General features: G+C 51.6%; 1 protein-coding gene and 1 pseudogene across 1 annotated transcript in view; both read right to left on the reverse strand.

The window, feature by feature from the left end:
* Positions 1 to 23,657, reverse strand: part of ANXA11 (annexin A11) — a 41,128-nt gene that overhangs the window by 12,355 nt on the left and 5,116 nt on the right. Inside the window, exons 2-6 of the mRNA XM_060034707.1 lie at positions 4,838 to 4,900; positions 3,181 to 3,293; positions 1,849 to 2,235; positions 455 to 542; positions 115 to 209 (exon numbers count right to left, since the gene is read on the reverse strand). Coding sequence (XP_059890690.1) covers positions 115 to 209; positions 455 to 542; positions 1,849 to 2,235; positions 3,181 to 3,293; positions 4,838 to 4,892 — 738 coding nt within the window. The 5' untranslated portion in view covers positions 4,893 to 4,900. The remainder of the gene's footprint in view (positions 1 to 114; positions 210 to 454; positions 543 to 1,848; positions 2,236 to 3,180; positions 3,294 to 4,837; positions 4,901 to 23,657) is intronic.
* Positions 8,375 to 8,947, reverse strand: LOC132439422 (small nuclear ribonucleoprotein Sm D2 pseudogene; annotated as a pseudogene).

Raw genomic sequence — 23,657 nt, forward strand, 5'->3', positions numbered from 1 at the left:
GGAGATCTAGACCCACTAGGCCCCAAGGAAAAGCAGGAGTAGGGCTGTGCTAGAGGATATGCCTTAAGTCAGGAGGGACCGCCCCCCCCACCCCGCCATCTCGCCAACACTCACCTTCCCATAAGCTGTCTTGAAGGACAGGAGGATCTGCTGCCGCTGCTTGTTGGAGCGACTCCCCAGGCAGTCAATGATGGCCTGCTCATCAGTCCCTGGAGGAAGGAGAGGTGGGAGTGGGCAGGGCTGGGGGTTGTGGGGATGCTCTGCGGCTACAGACTTTCCTGGCCTGGGTCTTCCAATTCTCCTGGGCATCCCAACTGCACCCCCATATCCACCTTCTCTTCCTCCACCACTGGGGCCAGGCTGCCTCCACCCAGCGACCCCAGCCCACAGAGCCACTGTGTAACTGCCTAGGGAGTCGGGGGTGATAGGACTCGCACCACCTGGGGTCTCTCACCAAAGCCCTTCATGGCCTTCCGCAGGACCTCGGCGTCTCGCAGGGGGTCAAACCCAGGAGCATCTGTGATGGTGCCTCGGTTTCCAAACTGCTCAGACAGACAGACAGCAAGAATGCTATATCCCGCAGACGTGAGACTACCTGCCCCAGACTCTGGAAATGACCTTTCCTCTAAAACTTGGGGTACCTGAAGGAGCCTGCAATCAACAGCACAGGGGACTCGACATTGAGTCGGCCTAACGTGACCATTACCTGTCCTGGCACTGAAACGTCTGCCTGGCTCCCGTGGCTAGGAGCCCACCTAGAACTGAGTCCTGATGCTGAAAATCTACCCTATGCCTGGGTCCTCCAGGCCTGGGCCCGGGCTCTTGATGAAGAGGAGGCCTCGGGAACAGGGGTGCGGCCTCTCCTCAAGGCCTCAGCACCACAGCACACATCAGGGCTTCCCTAGCGGGCCTGCTTAGTCCACCTTTGTGCACACGAGAAACAGGTGTTCCCTCTGTGATGCAGGTGTCCAGCCTTCACGATGGGACATGCAGCCCAGCTACCTCTCGGACTAGTTCTCATTTCCCGGCACTGTTTTCCGGACTCTACGACCCGCCTGCCTGCTGGGCTCCTTCCTGACATGACAGCCACACTCCAAGCAAACTTGATTTTTCCTGCCGGAACTCTCCCTCAGTGGATTGTCTAGTACAAACTGGTTTTAACAGAGGTAAGGAGACAAGCTGAGAGAAAAGAATAAGGGGGAAGGCAGAGAGGGAGGCTGCAGAGCAGGGCAGGGGTAGGGGGACGTGTGGGTGTGAGGGAGGGAGGGGAAGGGACCCTCTGACTAAAAATAGTAGTCAACCACATACCACTAGCCCTGTGCTTGGCTGGTTTCGCTGTGTAACCATGACAATGAATTCTAGGCTCTGCAAACATGAACTGCTCTCCAAAACGAGCCAAGAGCAGCCCTGAAAGAACTGCCAACAATCTTCCCTACCCAAAGGAGCTGGTTTTAAGAATCCTCTGAAGCTAGTCTGGGAGGGCACATCCGGGGGATTGAAAACTAAGAGCCATTGGGCAAAGGCCTTGAGACCAGTTCTTACAAAACCCAGGCCGTAAATAACACCAGACGAATGAAGAGTACCCGGAGGCATTCAGACCCAGCTCCCACAGGGACCATCTAACAAGCTGGGACAAAGACAGTAGCTCCCTAGGTCCTCAGGCGCACAAACAGGGGATGGGGAGTCTGTGAGGAAGTGACGCTGAAAACTACAAGTTAGAGCTGGAGGACCTAGTCCTCCCCTGTCCCCTGCACGGTCCCCAGCCCTGCTGGCAGAGGACACTGGGCCACATGTCTCAGGCCCTCGGAGCCAGGCCTGGACAGAGAGTAGCACAAAGTTGGCACTCACCTGGGCTGGGGGCACAGCAGGGGTGACGGTCCCGGACCCAGTGTACCCTGGGTAGCTTGGCACCGGCTGCTGTCCCGGAGGTGGCATTGGCGACTGCCCAGGGTAGGTCATGGGCGGCTGTCCAGGGTAGGCCCCCGAGGGCTGCTGCCCAGGGGGCGGCATGGGCTGGCCTGACACAGGGGCCCCTGGGTATTGCGGATACGAGGGCATCCCAGAGGGTGGGTTTCCTCCAGGGGGCGGGTACATTCCATATGGAGGAACAGGCTGCTGGGCGGAAGGGGAATGCCCAAAACCCCCCGGGGGGACGGGAGGGTAACCACCCCCAGGGGCCCCCGGGTACAGGTTTGGCACGTTGGCTCCTCCGAACGTCCCGGACATGTTGGCAGCCTGAAAGTCCACGAAGCAAGAACCTTAGACTAACAGCCCCTGAGGGGCACAGCCATACTCTGTCCATCTGCCCTTCCCCGCCCTGAGCCCTGCAGCGGGCACCCAGGAGCCACACTCAGCTTAAGCCAAGTCCGAGCACCACCAGCTTCTCAGCAAGGCCCACCTTGCCCACCCACCTTGTGCTACACGCCCTCTACCTGCACTGCTGACCCCCTTTACCTGCCCTGTGCCCAAAGAACCCACACTTGCTCTAACACCACACCGTTTCCTTATGCTACTGCCTGTCCCTTCCCAGTGGATGGTAAGTACTCCCAGGCTGGGATTTTTCTGTCTCCAGCGCCTAGAATGGGCCGGGCACAAATTAGACTGTGGAGTGGCTACACCGCTTACACTGAGCACACATGTGTTTTTAGAGGATAAAATATGCTACTTTAGAAGCAAATCAACAAAAGTAGCACGTGCGTCCGTGCTGCCAGGCACCTGCTGCCAGGCCCAACCAGGAGAGTCATCCACGTGTACCAGCAGCCCCCGCACGCGCGTGGCCACCTGCACAGGGCACATGCGTGCACACACAGGGGCACTCCCTCACCCCTCTGTCTCTACGCTGAGCTCATGCAGAAGGTGCTCGATGCTTACTCCACGAAGGCCCCACCCCTACCCAATCCCCCAGAGCTGAAAGGGACCTGGAAGACCATGTGGCCCAATGCATTCCCCCACCGCTCATTTTACAGACGGGAAAATCAAGATGCAGAGAGGGACAGTGAGCCGGTGAGAGCCCCGATGGAAACCGTCATGTCCCAAGATATAGCTCAACACCCTCGGTGCCCACAGATACACACGCACGTGCACACACCACACCCCGACACCACGGAAGCCAGCAGCCTTTCTCCCTCTGGCCACGCCGGTGTGGCCCCCGGGGCAGCCCAGCAGGAGGGCTGGACTCACCATTCCCGAGAGGTAGTCCTGGTTGAACTGCCCTGCGTAGGTGGCCACGTTATCCAGCCCGATGGGGGGCATGTTGGGTGGTGGGTAGCCAGCACCTCCCCAGGCACCGCCACCTGAAAGCAACACCAGGCCTGTCAGCACCCCTGCGGCTCCCCAGCAGGACAAGGCAGAGACATCAAGCTCCCAGGTGGTCGGAGGGGAAGCCAAGCAGAGCCGCGGACAGTCCTATATAGACCACACGGCAAACACTCGGGCAACAAAGTCTAGCCAGATCCCGCTGCCAGAGGAAGGGAGGAGGGAACCTTCAATTCGGTGTTCAGCAAACACTCCCAAGACCCTCTGTGGGTATGAAGGTAGGAGGGCCAAGGGCAGACCTGCCCTCCTGGGCTCACCCCTATGGAGTGGGAGTATAGACATAAAGACAGGTCACTCGGGTACACTGTGCCAAGCCCAGGGCAGCGGCAAGCTCAGGGATCACTGAGAGTCCACAGTGATGGAGAACCATGGTGGAGGCGGGTGGGCGTCGGGGTGGGGTGTCCTGCCAATCTGGCTGTGTGCTGTCATCACAAGTCTGTAAGGGGCAGGGAGAGGCAGGATGACAGGATGGAGGGAGACAGGGCTCGGTTATGGAAAACAGACACCTGTCCTTGTCAGGGGACAACAGGGGAACAGCAGTAAAGACCCCCAGCTCTGAAACCATCGGGACCGGGTATGTGCCCCGGGGCAAGGCACTCAACCACCCTGGCTCAGTTTCCTCAGGTGAAGTGGGGATAATTGGTGTTTGCCTCAAATTGCTGTGAGGATTAAGAGAGTTAATGCCGGGCAGGGCTTAGCTGGGAGCCCGGCGAGCATTCATATGTTATAGCTGTCACCATGACAAGCAGCACGGCAGCTAGGCAGCTAGCATCATCCTGCGGGCTGTTGGCCTGTTAGATGCAGCCCTGTCCATGACAGCGAAAAGGCCCTGAGGGCCCCGTGTTTGGCTTTCCAGCCCCAGGGCTCCGGGATACTCAGGACGGAGCTCTCCCGGAATCGCCCGCCTGCTCCCTCTCTTGCTGCTCAGGTGATGACAGAGGTGGCAGTGGTAGGACATGGGTGCCTGACCAGCTGGCGCAGCCTCCCTGCTATCGGGCCACAGGAGCAGCTGCAGCAGTAACGTCTGACCCTTAGCAACTGCCTCCACTTCCTCCCTCTGCAGGGGCCCTGCTGCTGGGAAACCACACACCTTGAGCACAGGGCAAGAGAAGCGACAATGGGCAGTCGTCACCTAGCAGCGCTCCAGAGGACACTGTGCCAGAGGCTTTACCTGGCTACCGTGTTCTTGTCTGGGCCAGCCCAGGGATGGAGGTGCTTGAAGCCATTTGCAAAGGAGAAAATTGAGTCTCAGAGAACGGTACACGTTTGTCTGCTGCTATCAGCTAATACGGCAAGAGGTCGGGGCCTGGCCTGGTCCTGGCTTTCCAGAAGTGGCTTCAAACCCTGACCTCGCCTGGCCCCAAGGTCCAAGCTCTTCTCCAGCCCCTTCCCTGCCTGGCTGCACTGTGGGGGTCCGAAGGGAGCAAGGAAATAACTGGAAAACACCATCACTCCCCCTCTCCACTCCTGGGCCCTGAGCAGAGAGGGCGTTCCCTCCCTCGCCTGCCCCAGACCCTCTTACCTGGTGCAGCTGGCGGGTAGCCGCCTGCGGGCGGGGGGTAGCCTGGGTAGCTCATGGTTAGATCTGAAAGGAAAGAGGAAAGTGTGTTCAGGCTCTGCCGGGGGCTCTCACCAGTCTTACCGGAGAACAGTGTCAGCCGCAAGCTGGCCCTTGCAGGAGGAGCTGCATCAGGCCTGACCCATGGTGGGCAGCCCAGCTCACCCTGTACCTGCCGGGCCCCCGCCAGCAACAGCAACCGGGGGCATTACAGGATTCACCACCCATGAACCAGTGAGTTTCCCTGAAAACCCCTTTAACCCAAGCTCCATTCCCACTTTTGCTGACAAGGGATGCAGCACGTGTGAAGCTCTTCTCCCACCTCATTCTCAGGGGGTCCAGGTCTATTTGCCGGTATCTTCTTTATCACCATCCATCCAGCAACAGGGAAAGCCAGAGCCCCTATCTCCCTGTGCCCAACCTACAGACCCCAAGCTATACACAGCGGCCTCCAAATGGGCTCTGCCCCAAACTACGGTTTTTGTTCTCCAACCTCTGGTTCCCCAGGCAAGGGAACGGGGTATCATATCATCATTCCTAGAAACAAGGAGAGACCTCAGGAGGGCTCATCTGATCCAGGATCCGGAATCAGGACAAGTGAGGGAGCACAATCCTGTCCCTACAGATGGGGCAGATGGAGCTCAGAAAGGTAAGTGACTTGCAGATCAGTAGTAAGGGAAGGAGAAAGGCCAGAACCTAGAGCTCTTACCTGTTGGTGATGGTGTGATATCTGTTCTCACAAAGTCCCTCTCTGTACAGATCCCTCTGCCGTGTCTCATGTTAGTTGAACTGCCCAGGAGGGACACAGATCTGCCGTAACACCACACACTGTCAGGCAACCTGCCTACTCTTGCTAATCAGTGGCTGCTGCCATTTGAGAGGCATCCAACAACCAGTGAGAGTGAGGAAACCTACGGGCCCCCTTAACAATCACACCTGCTGACCCTAGGTTAGCTGCTCTCTTCCCAGGCTGGGTCCCAAGCTAGTTCTCAAACTGCAGTGTGCATCAGAACCACCTGGAGGGCTTGTTAAACACATTGCTGGGCTCCACCCACAGGGTTTGAATCAGTAGAACCAGAATTTGCATTTCTAACTAGTTCCCAGGTGCTAGTCCAAGGACCCCACTTTGAGAAACACTGCTCTAGACGCTGTCAGTCACCTACAAGACTCTGGTTGCCTTTCACAGCTACACTGGCGAACTAGGCATGCTGTTTCCAAGGAAGCTGAAGGGCTTCCTCAAGGTGCCACCGGTCCCCATGGGGTGGGTCTGGGTTCTCAGCTCTGTGGGCATGGTAATTTGTTTGGGTCAGTGGGTCCCACTGGTGACTGCAATGGGAGGCCGGATGATGGCCTAGTGACCTTGGAGAGAGCTAGAATTGGCGACCTGCGGTGTGGGCCAAAGGCCCTTTCCCAAGCACGCTGTCACGTGGTGACTGAGGTCCCTAGTGGTGCTTTCAGTCTGACCCATCTGCCTGAACCCTCGGATGTCATTGTTGAGGAGATACCCTGGGGAGGCAAATGATGGATGGGCCAGGAACTTTCTGATGGAAGAAAGAGAAACCGGCCCTCAGAAAAACAGGGGGAGCTGCAGCTGTGCTCCTGACACCTTTGTCTCTGGAGACCACCTCCCAGGAGAACGAGCCCAAAGGCCCATCCACAGTCAGATGGAAAAACAAAACAGAAAAGCTGGATCCTACCCTGTTCCATAGGCCAAGATAAAACTTCAGCCAGACCAAGTTTAAGCATAAGAAGTAGCCCTTATCCCCAAGGATGAAATTAAATTTCTGCGTAAGAAACAAGTAATGAAAACAACATAAAGACTAGGGAAGTGACAAATTTAGGAAAAATGTTTTATGATAAGAAAAAGACCAGTAACCTTTATAGAAACTCAAATGATGCAAACAATTACAGAACAGGAACTACAGATATTCACCCTCACTAATATGCTGACTTGCCAGTTAAAAATAGAGAAGTAGAAATTAAACATGACACACGCTTTGACTCAGAAGCTCTACTTCTGGAAGTCTGTTTCCCAGACACACTAAACTGCGGCACCTGCCACAACAGCAAGAAGGAGCCCCCAGATATGCACCAGCGAGAGGCTGGTTAAGTAAATCAAGCAGATCCACACAGGGATACTCCGCAGCTTTTTCAGAAATAGCCAGCTCTGTAAGCGGTGATTTGAAACGATCGCCATTATTAATCGAGGTGTAGTGCTGTGTGTATGCTAACTTCGTTTAAAAAAAGAAAATGTACAAATTTAGTGCTGTACACACACACACACACACACACACACACACACACACACACACACACACACACACACACACACACACACACACACACACACACACACCCATCCCTGGAATGTTAAACAAGAAACTGGGTAACACTTGTTGCCTCTGGAGGGGAAAACTGGAATAGAAATGAAGCTCACTGTTTATATTTGCATCTCCTGCCACATGCATGTATGCCAATTAAAAAAAACAACTTTAAGAAAGGCCCAATTCAGGTGGGGATTTCTGAGCTCACTTGAGGCCGTGCTGTTCTTCCAAGATTTGAATAACTCACACAGGGTCCATTCAGTGCAAGGCTGCCCAGCTCTGAGCCTGGGGTTGGCATTATTATATAAATATACCGTGGGACTTGGACCTGAAGGGACTGCTAAGGTTCCCGGCCTGGGGCAGGACCGCAGGCCAGCCTCAGCCCGCTCACAGGGTGATGGTGCTCATTCCCAGAGTTCCCTGACGATGCCCCCAGGACCCCATCTTCACCTCTCCCCAAGAGACCACCTCCAGTCTTCTCATTTTTCTCCCACCATTTCCTGCCTGAAATAGCTTCGCGTCTGCGACCCACTCCGTTCTCCTTCTGAGCTCTCTTGGGAACCAAAGGCCCCAGGGGTGACTGGAGAGCACAGGGCAGTAGCTCCGCCCCTCCCCCCCCCACCTCCCCGATGGGTAACACTTGGGTGTTCTGGACAATGGAGACGGGATGCTGATTCCTGTTAAATTTCTCTCTTCCATTCTGCCCATTGTCCCTCTAGCCTACTGAGACCTGCCATCCTGACCAACATCAAGCATCTTAGCACTCTCTCAGCTTTCTTTTATATCCACCGATCGGGAAAGCATGGCATTTGCGTTCTTCCAGGCGAGTGATACAGAAAGAGCACTCCTGAACTGTCGCTGCCGACCAACTCCCAGCCCGACATCAGCCCACCCAGGACCACGCAGGTACAGGCGTTCAACCAGTTCCTAGAAACCAGCCTGCAGGGAACTTCCGGCCTCTGGTCCCGCTTCTCTTGGGGCACGATGCAGCACAGATACCACCCTTCCTTCCTCACTGGGACCATCGACCTGCACCTGTATGCCTGATTTCATCCAGCTGTGGCCCTCTCTGGCTAAACTGGTGCTTCTCAAACTTCAGTCTGCAAAACGATCACCTGCTGGACTTGTTTTAACCCAGGTTGTTGGGTCCTGCCCCCACAGTCGCTGCAAGCGTAGGTCTGAGACTTGTCCAAACATGCTGATGCTCCTTGACTCTGGACTACACTTTCTGTAGCACTGCTTCATCACGTGTGAGAATCACCTGGACAGCTTGCTAAAAATGCTGAGGCTTTTTTTTTTTTTTTTAGAAAAAACACATGACTTTATTATTCCCAGCACAAAGGGCAGGTCTTCGCAAAACGAGGGGGCAAGTTCTGACGGCAGGGAGGAGTCCCCTACTTGCCGGCAATGAGCGGGTTCCGCAGGACCACAATGACCGAGTCCCCACGCAGGAACAGTTTTGAGATGTAGCGGTCCTTGTTGACTGGCTTGGACTTCTTCTTGCCCTTGCCACTCTTGGGGACTTCGGTCCACGTCTACTTCATGTTCTCCAGCACCACGTTGCAGTGCCTGTCGAAGGCCTTCACACGGCCCACGAGCTTCTTGCTGTTGTGGCAGTTGATGAGCACTTGGGTGTTGTTCTTGACCGACTGGGTGAGCACGGAGAGTGGCCCTGTGTTAAACTCCTCCTCCTCCCGCTTCTGCAGCTCCTCCGGGGTCATCTCACCTTGGGCTTGTTGAGGAGGCTCATGTTGGCGATGGTGGTGGCCGCACTCTCAGTGCCGAGGCTTTGGCCGCAATCATTCTGGGCCCTTCAGTCTGAAAAGGGTCCAGGAATCCGAAATATAAACAAGCATCCCGTTCCCACCTCCAGGGATTCTTTTTAATTTATTTATTTTTGGCTCCGTTGGGTCTTCATTGCTGCGCGCAGGCTTTCTCTAGTTGCAGCGAGCGGGGGTTACTCTTCGTTGAGGTGCGTGGGCTTCTCATTGCGGTGGCTTCTCCTTGCGGAGCACAGGCTCTAGGCAGGCAGGCTTCAGTAGTTGTGGTGTGCGGGCTCAGTAGTTGTGGCTCGCAGGCTCAGTAGTTGTGGCTCGCAGGCTCTAGAGTGCAGGCTCAGTAGTTGTGGCACACAGGCTTGGCTGCTCCACAGCATGTGGGATCTTCCTGGACCAGGGCTCGAACCCGTGTCCCCTGCACTGGCAGGCGGATTCTTAACCACTGCACCACCAGGAAAGTCCTGCAGAAGTTCTGATGTAACTGATTCTGTGCTCCACACTCTAGGAAACAAACTTTCCTTTAAGGTACTTCGACACTTTCTAGCTTATTCTATCTAGCCTTTATTCCCAGCAGTAAACTCTGAGGATAAACACCAAACCTGGGCATCCCAAGATCCCATGAGACCAAGCCTCAGTTTCCTAGGTGAATGTTGAAAGCATACAGCAGGTACATAGGGGGCTTCTCAGGGACTGTAAAATGGCCTGTTCCCTAAAACTGTGTACATGTACACATGAATACCATTCAATTTCAAGGGCTCCGCAAAGGCCCTAGCCAGAGTCCCAAACACAGGAATCTAGATATTGTTGTGTTGGGAGAAGAGGCAAAATCACCCAGAACAAGAGTCACCTCACTACCCTGACCTAGCCACACACCCCGTAATGGGGAGTCTTCTTGTTCCCCCAACCCCCACAGTGGGAGATGGCAAGACGGGCTGGACGATGCACTATGCACATCTTCTGGTGTCCTGCCTCACTTCCAGGGACATGGAGGAAAAAGGATGGTGGCAGGGCCATGCCTCACACAAGGATATAGCACTGTCCTCCCCAGAGGGCCAGGTGGGGACACAGCTTACAGCGGGCTAACACTGAGAGGAGGCAGAGACCTGGACGCGTCTCCCAGGGCCAGAAGTTGCACGGTCGTGAGACCTCCCGCTCCAGTGACCAGCAGCAGACCAAGAGGGCCTGGACTAGGGTGGACGCTTTCGTGGGATGACCCCTCCACCGGCCTTCCCAGTCTGGGGGCTAGAGTATTTATTTGTGCTAGTTTTTTAACATTAAATCCTCAATCTGTGTTTATGCAAAAATTTAAATGTAGAGTTTAAACCATGCAGCTCAGATGATCCTTGCTGATTTCTTTTTAAAAATAAAAGGAAGAGAAGACAAGCTACAGAATGGAAGAAAATGTTTAAAAAGACACATCTGATAAAGGACTGTTATCCAAAATCCAGAAAGAACTCTTAAAAACTCAACAATAAAGTACACCTGAAACTAACACCACATTGTAAATCAACTATACTTCAATTAAAAAGAAAAAAAAAAAACTCAATTAAAAAATGGCAAAAGACCTGAACAGATATTTTGCCAAAGAACACATACAGATAGCAAAAAAGCATATGAAAAGATGCTCAACATCCTACATCCTTAGGGAATTGCAAATTAAAATAACAATGAAATACTACTACACACCTATTAGAATGGCCAAAATCCAAAACACTGATGACACCAGATGCTGATGAGGATGTGAAGAAACAGGAACTCATGCATTGCTGGTGGAAGTGCAAAATGGTGCAGCCACTTTGGAAGGCAGTTTGCAGTTTCTTACAAACTAAACATACTTACTCTTAGCATATGATCCAGCAACAGCACTCCTTGGTATTCACCCAAAGGAGCTGAAGACACACATGGACACAAAAACCTGTACATGGATATTTATAGTGGCTTTCTTCATAACTGCCAAAACTTGGAAGCAACCAAAATGCCTTCAAAAGGTGAACGGATAAATAAACTGTGGTACATCCAGATCATGGAATATTATTCAGCAGTAAAAGAAATGAGCTATCAAGCCACGAAAAGACAGGGAGGAACCTTAAATGCATATTATTAAGTGAAAGAAGCCAGTCTGAAAAGGCTATGTACTGCACGATTCCAACTGTATGTCATTCTAGAAGTAAAACTGGAGAAGTTAAAAAATCAGTGATTACCAGGAGTTAGGGGGAGGAAGGGATGAATGGGCAGAGCACAAAGGATTTTTAAGACAGTGAAGCTATTCTGTACGACACTAAAATGGTGGATCCATTAGTCAAAACCCATAGAATGTACCACACTAAGAGTGAACCCTAATGTAAACTATGGACTTTGGGTGATAATGCTGTGTCAATATAGGTTCATCAATTGTAACTCTGATGTGGGGTGATGATAGTGGTGGAGGTGGTGCTGTGAACCTAAAACTGCTCTAAAATATAAATCACATTTAAAAATAAAAAATAAAAGGAATACAAACACACTATAGGGAAATTCAAATGGAACAGAAAGGCACAAAGAAACAAAGTTCATTCTCCCCTCTAATCCCCTACTCAAAGGTCGCCACTGAGCAGTTTCCAAAGTATAATTCAAGACAAAACACACGCACACATACACACAAATGTAAATGCATACATGTATGTATATATATACAGTTTATGTATGTTCGTGTATACATATATGTATAATTTTTAAAAATACAAGGAAGAAATTTGCTTATCTGCAAACTCTGCTTGCTCCAGTGCAAAGCTAGGTTTGGGCAGGCTAAGGTGTAACCGGTCAGCCACATGCCTTCCTGGCCCACCTCCAGTACCTGGCTGCTGGGAGATGAAGGATTAGCCAGCCCTGAGCCGGTCTGAGCAGCTCCTGACCGCCATACACTGCCCATCTCTCCAGGGTCATTGCTGAGAGGCAACAACCCAGAGCAGGGCGCAAATGGGGCCCAAAGCAAGACTATTTAAGGTAGTCAGTTCCAAGAATGTTGATATGGAAAAGGTCCCCGATCAGTGACCTGGAGCCAGGCCCTCACCTCCCCAGACCTCGGATGTGACAGGGGGCTTCACATCTTGGGGCTCTTCCTAGTTGGATTTTAGGACTCCTGAAGGGGACACCTCTTCAGGTTTTCACCCCAATCCTAGATTTACAGACTTCCTAAATGCCTACGCTGGAAGGAAACTTGAAGATTATCTAGTTTCTAACCACCTTGGTTTTGGAGCCAAAATATGCCAGGGACACCGTTTACTCAAGTCACAAACACATGGGGAGAGGGTCCAAGGTAGAACTCAGCCTGCTGGGAGCAAAGTCTGCCTACCTTTCCCTAAGAGGGTCATACTGCAAAACCTGTGACCATTTCAACCTAGGCTGGGCTGGCTGGTTTGGTGGTCCCAACCGGTCCTGCCACTGGTGACCTAGTTTAAGACCCCTCCTCCAAGGACAGTGCAATGACTGCTTTGAACTGCGGTCAGCCAAGGACATTCCTCATGGCCAGGAGGTTCCAGAAATCCTCAGGTGCCTCGGCTCCCACCACCTCCCTCTCCCCATACCTACAGGGACAGGAGGAGAGAAGCCTGGCACAGCCCAAGCTCTGCCACACACAGTCCTTCAAAGTCGTGCTCAGGTCTAGCCTGGACTCCCATCTCCAGCTCAGCCTTGCCAAGCAAAAACAGGCAGCATGAGGTAGAGCTCAGTGCTTCCTGAACTGTGTTCCCCGACACCGGCTTACATCTTATGAGTTGAGAATTTACCAGGTGCCCAGTTAAAAAAGAGAAAGAGAATAGTTGTCCAAAAACTTTGGAAAACGCTGCCTACGACATCCCCTTCCGGAAAAGTGCCAATACTTAATAGGATAATAAAGGCTCTGAGAAGTCCTGTAACAAAGGTGCCTGCTTAACTTTTTCCCTCAATTTCCCAAACTTACTAGGCAATAATAATAATAGTTAACATTTATCGAATACTTATTATGTACTAGGCACTGTGTTAAGTGCTATACATGGAATAGAACTTTACAACAACTCTGTAAGACAAATACTAAGATTATGATCTCTGTATAAGAGATAAGGAAACTGAGGTATGGAGAGATTATACAAGTTGCCCTAGGTTACAGCTAGTAAATGATAAGCCAGGATTCAAGCCCAAGCAGCCAGGCTCCGAGGCTCAGGACTTTTACCCCTACGCTGTACTTCCTCACATGGCCCACCAGCCCCAGACGCTAGTATTTCAAAGACCAAAACTTTAAAAACACTGGTTGATGGAATACAACAGACCTAGGAAGCAGGACACCAGGTTTCCCCGTGATCCCGAGCATCTCACTAAAGGCAGTCTAGGGTGGTGGGAGGAGCGTGAACTCTGAAGCCAGATGTGGCCCAGGCTCGAATCCCAGTTCTGCTCCCTAAGAGGTGCGTGGTCTTGGGCAGGTTATTTAACCTTTCTGGGCTTCAGTTTTCCACATCTGTTAAATGTAGATAGTAACAGTTTAACATCAAATATGTTCTCATGATATCATTTAACCTCTCATTGTATCAGTTTCCCCAACATAAAATAGCAAACAGGATTAGAGGGTCCCAGAGGACCCTGGGCCATTTGATAATACACAGGATGAGAAATGTGGGAGCAGGGAGGGCACAGGGTAGAGAGCTGGGGGTCAGAACAGTGTGAAGAAGGGCAGAGGACAGGAGCAGTAAAGTCAGCTGGTTCCTTCTCCCACACCAAGCCCAGTGCAGCAGCAGATCCTGGACGGGAATGGCTGTGCTGGATTTTCCAATCTCCACGAGGAGAAACCACCAACAGGAAACTGGCAGTGTTTTCTTTCCAACCCTGCTGCAGGCCTGGGTGCCCTGGAGGCTTGGTCCAAGCTCCAGGAAAAAAAGGGGGTGGGAGGGATGGAGCAGGAAGCACCTTTGAGAAGGCCTTTGGAAAAGAAACCTGCCCGGGAGCAGGGCCTCAGCCTGCACAAAGCTCCAGCCGTGCCCGCACCCAGGAGCCTGCTGTCCGCATGTCCACCCTGGGACGGCCCTGAGAGAAACCATATTCTCTGCTCTCAGTTGCCTTTCCAGACCAGGTCGTGGGAATGGAGAAGGAGTGAGGAGGGGGCGAGGCAGGAGGGAACACCTTCATGGAAAAGTACCTGCAGGCAGACAGGGAGATTCACAGCAGGTCTCTCTACTAACTCCTCCACGGCACAGCCCTGGCAAACCTGGGTCACTCCAGCTCATCGGGAGAGACCCCTGTGGCAGGTGCCCATACCAAACAGGCTTCCGGAAGAGCCAACACTTAACCAAATGCCAACCCCGATTCAGGATTTCTGAGGACTGGAAAGCAGCCACAGAGGAAGCAGGTGAACCCAGGTATGGTGTCAGTATTTGGCTGACAACCAGGCCCAAGACATGACGGGGGCTCAGGCTGCGGTTCTTGTAGTCGCCAAGGTTCTTGTGACAGACACAGTGGCAGTGAAAGAAAAATCCCCCCACCTAAGTCCAAGGTGTGGCCAGGACCTAAGGAAATACCCCCTTCCCCACATACCCCTTTCCCCTTCCCCAAATACAGAAACCGTGGTTTGTTTCTGAGTGCAGCTCAGGCTTGGGGAGGCAGGTCTGTGTCTGTCAGTTTCACCACTTCCGGTGGGGAAGCTGCCGGCAATCACACCACCTGATCAGAAGGGGCTCCTCGGGACTAGCGGATGTAAATCGAGCACAAGCCCCAGAGCACTAGAGGCCTCCTGGCTGTCCCAGACTTGGCGCTCAAGTCCCTCCAGTTCCTGCAAACTCCAATCCAAGCGCTGTTCCTCCAGGATCGCCTGGGCCCACAGGGGTGCACCTCACTCCAAGCTCGGCGGCAGGTACTGTCTGCACAATGAACCCGTCAGAAGCTCAGCTGGAAAGGAACTTGGGGAGCTCCTTCGCTGAACCCCTCCCTTGTCTGGGTGGGGAAGGGGAGGCTGGGTGGCTCATCCAGGTCACACAGTCTAAGCATCACCAACACTGGGTCTCATAACATCCAACCCCAGGTCCTCCGTAGGTCCTTCTACCACCTCCAATTACTCTCTTTCCCACACTCTAAACCAGTGCCCCCATCTTTGCACAACCCACACTCCCCCATCAAGAGCTCTGTCATATGAATTTTACCCACGGCCCACACAGCCTTGATAGAATCTTCTAACACTGCTGCTGGGCAACCAGGGAGAAACACAGGGTCCAATGACAATGGTTCCAATTCTAGCTCTACTACTTGCTGGCCGTTTGACCTTGGGCATGTTGCCTAACCTCTTTGAGCCTTTCTCCTTAAAACTGGGGAAAGTACATTCATCTTACTGTGTGGTGGTGAGGGTGTGATGCACTGATACACGCATATAAAGCTATCCATCATGTAGCTTATTAGCATAGAGTAGGTGCTCAGTTAATTTTAACTTACTCCCTAAGGAGCATTAGCTTGGTAGGTAGGGTCTGGGTCCTAACTTCACCACTTGCTGTGTGACATTCACAGGACAACTTAACCTCTCTGAACCTCCAAGCTGTCTGCCCACCTACTTTGAAGTTACTGTGAGGACTGAATGAAGTAAGAACAGGGAAGACCTCTATAATATAGGGAGAGTTTTCTCCACTCTGTGACCAATTCAGCCAGTGTTGTACCCTCCCAAGTGGTCAAAGAGGACAGGTTCTGATGTTTGGAGAGGGGAAAAAGAAAGATCCTAGACAGACACCCAAACTTATTCAGTGTCTACCAGGTGTCTAGCCCACACAATGAGGGTAGTACCTAACCAATCGTTACGGTCATGGGTGCTTCAAGACAATTTAGAAAAAGGGAAAGGGGAGAGGGGAGGGCTTTTCAAAGCCAACGATCAAGGCACCATCAGGTTCCTTGTAGGTCTGTCAAAAATATTCCCAACAGACAGACTGCACCTTGATCCCCCAGAACTGGTGACTATGTTGCCCTACATGACAAAGGGGCTTTGCAGATGTGATCAAGGTTACCAACCTTGAGATGGGTAGTGTATCCTGGATTATCCAGGTGGACCCATGAGTCCTTTCCTTGCTATGTTAAGGATGAAAGGAAAGGATGAGGAGAAATAAAGATGAAAAGAAAGAGATAAGAAGCTTGAGAGGGATTCCATCCATGCACGATGGGCGCCAGGAGCCAAAGAATGCAGACAGCCTCTAGAAGCTAGAAAAGACAAGGAAACAGATTGCCCTCTAGAGCTTCCAGAAAAGATATAACCCTGCCAACAAACACCAGGAGACCCGTGAGACAAAACCGTATGACAGTAAAGTCATGTGCTAAAATGGGGCAGCCGCAATCAGTAGGGCAGTTCCTCAAAAAATTAAACGTACGACCTAGCAATTCCACTTCTGCATATGTACCCAAAAGAACTGAAAGCAGGACCTGAACATATTTGTACACCAGTGTTCACGGAAGTTATTGTTCACAGCGGCCAAAATGTGGAAACAACCCAAATGTCCATCAACAGATGAATGGACCAGCAAAATGCAGTATATACATAACAGAAGGGTATCTGGCCTTAAAAAGGAAGGAAATTCTGACACATGCTAGAATATGGATGAATCTTGAGGTCATTATGCTGAGTGAAATAAGCCAGTCAAAAGATAAATACGGGCTTCCCTGGTGGCGCAGTGTTTGAGAGTCCGCCTGCTGATGCAGGGGACACGGGTTCGTGCCCCGGTCCGGGAAGATCCCACATGCCGCAGAGTGGCTGGGCCCGTGAGCCATGGCCGCTGAGCCTGCGCGTCTGGAGCCTGTGCTCCGCAACGGGAGAGGCCACAACAGCGAGAGGCTCACGTACCGCAAAAAAAAAAAAAAAAAAGATAAATACTCTATGAGTCCACTTCTATGAGGCACCTGGAGTAGTCCGATTCAGAAACAGAAAGTAGAATGGTGGTGCCGAGGGCTGGGGGGAGGGGAGAGTGGAGTCGGGGGTTAGTGTTTAATGGAGACAGAGTTTCAGTTTGGGAAGATGAAAAGTTCTGGAGATGGAAGGTGGTGACGGTTACACAATAATATGAATGTACTTAATGCCACCAAACAGCAGACCGAAAAATGGTTAAAATGAAATGGTATTAAAAAAAAGCTGTGTGGTTTTAAGCCACTAAATATGGATAAATCGCTACAGCAGCAATAGAAAGCAAGTACATACAGTGACCACCGCTTCTCTCCTTCCCTCCAGATCTTTCCATGGTGTCCTCTTTGAAAAGCCTCTCTTTGTATAAGAGATCAGTGCACAAGTCTACCTCAGTCAGCAAGAGAAGCAATAAACCAAGACCACAGAAAAAACCATTCCACCAAGAAGGGAGGGACCAGGTGCTCACGTCTCCTACATGTCTGGGAATAAGAGCTCACTCAGTAAAGCTTTGCTTGCTTGTATTATTATCAATCAACAAAGTCACCGTGGTGAGACCCAGGGCTTGTGAGTGGGTTGCCTATGGCTGGCCAGGCACACCCAGCCAGCAATGCAAATGCTCTTGGGAGGGGAAAGGTGGGCAGTGTGATGTTCGGGTTGGTGGGGCAATCAAATCACACCCAGCTATTTGTAATGAGGTGGATGGACCTAGAGTCTGTCATACAGAGTGAAGTAAGTCAGAAGGAGAAAAACAAATACCGTATGCTAACACATATATATGGAATTTAAGGGGAAAAAAATGTCATGAAGAACCTAGCGGTAAGACAGGAGTAAAGACACAGACCTACTAGAGCATGGACTTGAGGATATGGGGAGGGGGAAGGGTGAGCTGTGACAGAGCGAGAGAGAGGCATGGACATATATACACTACCAAACGTAAGGTAGATAGCTAGTGGGAAGCAGCCGCATAGCACAGGGATATCAGCTCAGTGCTTTGTGACCGCCTGGAGGGGTGGGATGGGGAGGGTGGGAGGGAGGGAGACACAAGAGGGAGGAGATATGGGAACGTGTGTATATGTATGGCTGATTCACTTTGTTGTAAAGCAGAAACTAACACACCATTGTAAAGCAATTATACCCCAATAAAGATGTTAAAAAAAAAAGAAAATCACACCCAGCCAGCCAAAACCAAGCAACTGGGACACCAGAGATCATTCTGCCCTAGAGATGACTCAGTTCATTCCCGCCCACCCCACCCCGGCTCCTATTTCACAAGTGGAGAAACTGACAACCAGAGAGTGGAAGTGACAGGCCAAGGTGACACAGCAAGATCCTCCCAGGGCTGGCTCAGGACCCGCCCACTTCCTGCTCCCAAGCCAAGGGCCCACTGTCCAAAAGGCAGGACCCAAGCCAACGGCTGAGTTTTCACAGCATCTTTAGAGGGAGGTTCAGGTTTTGTTGCGCCTGAAGCCTATATAATTTTAGGGGCCCTTTTAAGACCCTGGATGCAGAACACTTTCTTGCAAATTCGACAAAACTATATGACTTTGTGAATTCACTTGCAGGGCCTCTCCCACAGCCTTGCAAAGGCCACACGCAAGTGACTGGGGGGGTGGGGGGGGGCTTCAACCTGAAGGTTAAGTTTCATTAGCTTAACACTAGTTCCACCTCTGGGCTCAGAGAGGCACCCAGTGCTGGGCTAGACTTCCTGGAGCACAGGAGGAAAAAACAAAAGTTCTGACCTGCACCAGGCTTTCCCTCTAGCTGGGGAGATAAACACAAACGAGCAATCACAGGAAAATACCCACAAAATGTTTAAGAGCCACTCCCAGGCAGAATGGAGATTAAGCCTGAGAATGAGGAAAGGGCTCTGAGAGCAGAGAGGAGGAGGCAGGAGAGGTGGGAGGCGTGGTGTCTAGGAAAGCGGCTTCTCTCTGATGGATGGGCCTTGGCGAACCCAAGGCTCCCCTGGGCATCTCTCCCTCATCTGTTAAATGAGCGAGCCTGCAAGGGATCCGTGGTTGTCAATTTGTGCTGCCCAGGACCTGGGGCTCCCTGGAGGTTTTGTAGTTCACAAACATTTATTTTGTTGTGGGGAGGGGAGAGGTGAGGCCACAAAAGAGACTCTCCCACTTAAATTTTGTTTTAAATGGAAAAACAGGAAACCTGGCAACAAGGGTCCTACATTCCCACGTGGTGGCACACAGCTAGGGCTGCAGCAGCTGCCCATTCATCCAGGATGCCTGTTTCGGCTGCCCACTGTCCCCACCAGGGCAGTCCCTGCAGGTACCGATATTTGTAATGAAAGGAACAGATGTTCATCCAGGGCCCTGCCAGGTAAGAGGTGGGGAGAGGGGTGGCGCACAAGACTAAAGACCTAAAGGCAGCAGGGAGTCCCTGGGCCTCTGCAGTCCTGGGGCCTGTTCAAAGCCTTTGGAAAGGCCTAGTCCCTTCAAACCTAGAAGACCTGACAGAGTATATACCCCAGCTCCTGGAAGCCCCAGGAAATCTCTCCTTCAAATAGCACTTATCAAGGGCTGCTCTTCTAATGGTGACCAAGTCCCCAGCCAGTCTTATTCAGCTGGAAGCTGAAAAGAAATCCCCAACAGAATCTGCAGATCACCCTGGAGGAGAAGATGCTCTTTCAGATCTCAGGTGGGGCTGATCACTGTGCAGGCGGGATGCTAAAGCCTGCCAACCCGCCCTGGGCTGTGCCATGGCAAGAAAATGGAAGGTCCCTGGAGGTCTCTGTGTGATGGAAAGAATGCAGGAAATGCATGTCTGTAGCTCAGTCAAGCCAATACCTCAGCACTTTCCATCCTCAGAACTTCTGCTCAAACAGTCCCTCTACCTGGTCTGTCCTCCTATCTCCTTTGTGCCTTCCTTAAGCCTAAGTCAATTCTGGCTTTCCTTTTAGCCAGATGGAGCCCCACTTCTTTCAGGAAGCCCACCCTGATCTCTCCACCCACAACGATGATCTCCCTTTCTGGAACTTACCAGCACTTGGCCTAAAATGTTTTCTATGTCTTCTTAGTGCTCTAATAATACTCCCCCTTTTCCAGTACCTATGACAGGTATTAATACCTATATTACCGCATTATGTATCACCTCATTAACCTTTGAAATGATCCTGCAAGAGAGGTATTATCACCTCAAGGGAACTAAGGCTCAGGGATAATTCTTGACAAGCAAGGATCACACACCGGACTAGTCCCCAAGGCAGAATTACTTTTTCTAGGCCTCCCAGTGAGACAGTCAGTGCCCGGGCTATAGGACAGGCCTCTTCTCTCCTCCTCCACTGGCCAGTATGGGGCAGGGCACAGCAAGGTCCCTGACACACACCAACAGGACACCAGTGTACCCTGATTCATCTCTTTCACACCCTGGTGGCACCTGTCCCAATGACCTCTTCAGTCAGAGCTTCTGGTACAGAGGCTCCAGGAATTCTGGGGGCAGAAAGGACTGATCTAAGACATTCCCTCTCTCCCTCCCACGACAAGGTAGAACCTCAAGTTATGTGAGAGGGCGTATGAACATCCCCCACTCTGCTGGGGCACTGCCTCACCTCTGAGGTGTGGGTCACAGATGCCATCAGGCCCCAGGAGCAAGCCAGTGAGCCCCAGGGCCACATTCCACCAACCCTGACCCTCCTTTCCCAGGCACTGAACAAAAAGCCCATAGAAAGTGCTGTTAAACATTTAACTCCTCACTCACACCCATGAATTAGGAATAGCTGGAGCCCATGTCAATCATTAGCCAGACAGTGCCTCAGACACTGCCCTCCGAGGGCTGGCACCTGGGGAGACCCAGCTTGGAGAAGCTCCGGGCAAAGCAGGCTGGAGAGTGGCCACGGACCAGTGTCCAGGCCTGACCAAGGGGTTGAACTTGAGCAAGCAGGCTCAGAAAGACACCTCTTAGAAATAAAGCCAGGCCTTCCCTGGTGATGCAGTGGTTAAGAATCCGCCTGCCAATGCAGGGGACACGGGTTTGAGCCCTGGTCCGGGAAGATCCCACATGCCGCGGAGCAACGAAGCCCATGCGCCACAACTACTGAGCCTGAGCTCTAGATCCCTCAAGCCACAACTACTGAGCCCGCATGCCACAACTACTGAAGCCTGTGCGCACCTAGAGCCCGTGCTCTGCAACAAGAGAAGCCACCGCAGTGGGAAGCCCGCGCACCGCAACGAGGAGTAGCCCCCGCTCGCCGCAACTAGATAAAGCCCGCACGCAAAAACGAAGATCCAATGCAGCCAAAAATAATAAATAAATAAATAAAATACATAAAAATTATTTTAAAAAATAAAAATAATAAAGCCAATTCCCAGTGCACTGGCATTTGGATTACACAGGAATCCTACAATATCAGGGCTGGAAGGGGCCTTCAGGAGTTTCTTTGACTCAACCAGCTTGTTTTACTGAGGTGAGAGCCAAGGCCTAGAGAGCAAGGCCTGCCTGGGCTCTCAGGATCGGCTGGGGCAGGACAAAGACTCAAGTCATGTTTCTCGACCTCCCGACCGATGCATCGCGGCCCAGGCTGGCTCCCTGCCACTCACGCTTCTGGGCGCCATTCCACCTTCCTGGGCTGGAGAATGGACTTGGAAATGCAAAGGCTACCCTGGGAAAGACAGAATGAGAAAATGACTCTGCTGCCTCCTAATAAAGCCCATATCACCAAGCTACAGAGAAAGCAGCCTCTGCCCAGGGAAGCCTCTGGGACACTGCTTCTCTCCAGGTTCACCCCCATGAGTTAACAAGAGCAGAGAGCCGGGGTTGGCAGCCTCTTGTTTTGATCTCTCCAGGGTGTCAGGAGCCGCGCTGACCAACAGCCCAGCTCAGTTCAGGGTTCAAATGGCCTCTGTCCCCAAGCTCTCCTGGAAATAGACAATGATGTGTCACACCTGGAGTTGATGAAGGTAAGTCGGGAGAAGGAAGCACAGTTAGACTCTCTCCATCCCAAAGCTGGGTCTTGGAGGGACACCCGCCCCCGCATCCCGAGGGCCCTCTAAGATCAGGAGGTGACTCCAAGTGGCAGAACGAATGGCTGCCAGACCTGACTATTGGGAATGGCCTGGAAGCAGCGAGACTCTCGGAGCATGAGAAAAGTAGCAGCAGCAACTTGCCCTCAGGATCGGAGGCTGCCGCCCCCTGCACTTCCTGCTGGCTTGCCCCTGTCACAAGATACCATTCCTACTTCCTAACCCGAGGAAGGCTGGCTTAGCCAGTGGCAAAACCGACAAGCACAGGAGTAGTTTCAGATTGAGGACACCAGTGGGTGGTGTTCCAGAAACTTCAGTCGTCACCCCCCTCAGCCATCTGCCCCCTCTTGCTTCCATGACAGAACACTACCCGCAGCCTGGCACATGGCAGCCCCAAACAAGGACTATGTTTCCAGGCCTCCCTGGGAGCAAGGCAGGGCCCTGTCAGGGAGTCAGCTGTCCTGGGCCTTGCAGGTAAGGGAAGCACCCAGAGCAACACTGCCCAAGTGTGGTCCCCAGACTGGTCGAATCAGCACAACCTGGGTGCCTGTCATAAAGGAAATTTCTCGGGCCTCACCACAGACCCCCTAAATCAGAACCTTTAGGGGTGGGGCCCAGGAATCCGTGTTTTAACAAACCTTGCCAGTTATTCTTAAACATGCTCAAGGTTGTAAACCAAAGCCCTGAAGAATGCTGGGAGCAAATTTTCATAAGAAGCCTCGTGCCTGGACAACCTCATGGAACAGACACTTATTAACTCTGGACTCCAATTTCTGGAGATCGAGAAACTCCTCTCTTAAATCATGGCCAAACCTGAATCCTAATGCAAGTGGGTGGGGAAGAGGAAGGAAGAGGAATGATGAGAAACTTAACCCAGACAGCAGAAATCAGGAAAGAAACAACATCCAATTATAGTAAATAATAAACAGAAAACAAGACACAAGAAATAAAATCAAGACTATCTGGTATGCAAACAGTCTGAATTCTCTACCAAAGACAGAAATGACCAAATTCGGTTTGTTGCTATTATCACTGCCTTCTGCCATGTCCCCGAACCCCAGTCACGTGCTGATTACAAGAGAAACACTTTTTTTTTTAAACGAGAAAGAAAAGTTAAAAATTAAGGCAAAGACATACTAGGTAAACACAAAGACAAACCAGAAGTGGAAATATTAATATTAAAAACATGTTGAGGACTTTCCAATAATCCTGCCTCTGCAAACTGAGGGTTTTTCCCAACCATTTCTCAGCCATCTGGAAACACAAGACTTGGAAAACTACCCCCTAGGAATCCATGGTACAACAGGGCTTAGGCCATTCTAGTCCCTTGAAATAGTTTATGTGACTTAAAACACAAGCACAGAAACGAGTGTAAAACTTGTGGCCCAAGTCTTTATACCTGACATTTGGCCCTGGGACATTTTTGTGTACTGTTTTGTCATATCCCTTGGGGAAAACAGAAAGTACGCCTTGCTGCTTCAGATGAGGAAGGAAATGTAACTGCGAGTCACAGCTGTCCACCTCCTTGGACCTAAGGGATGGGGGGGAACCAAACACAAAGGCAGAGGAGTGGTACTCAGGCCCATCCCTGGGCGTTGCAGACAGATCTCCTTTTATCCATCCCTCCTAAAACCTGGCTATCATGGGGGCCACTGGAACAGGCAAAGAGGGGGAGCTCACAGTAATCCTGACTCAGAAGCAAGCTGGGGCAGTCTGATTACTACCTGCTCTGCATGAGTCTGAGTGGAAACTAAAGGATGCGGCTTACCCCCTCCCTGACTGACGCCTGCCTCCAAATTTCTGAGGCTTTCACTTACTGTCCTATAAAATGCACTTAGT

This window comes from Delphinus delphis, chromosome 16, assembly GCF_949987515.2.
Source record: "Delphinus delphis chromosome 16, mDelDel1.2, whole genome shotgun sequence".
Lineage (NCBI taxonomy): Eukaryota > Metazoa > Chordata > Mammalia > Artiodactyla > Delphinidae > Delphinus > Delphinus delphis.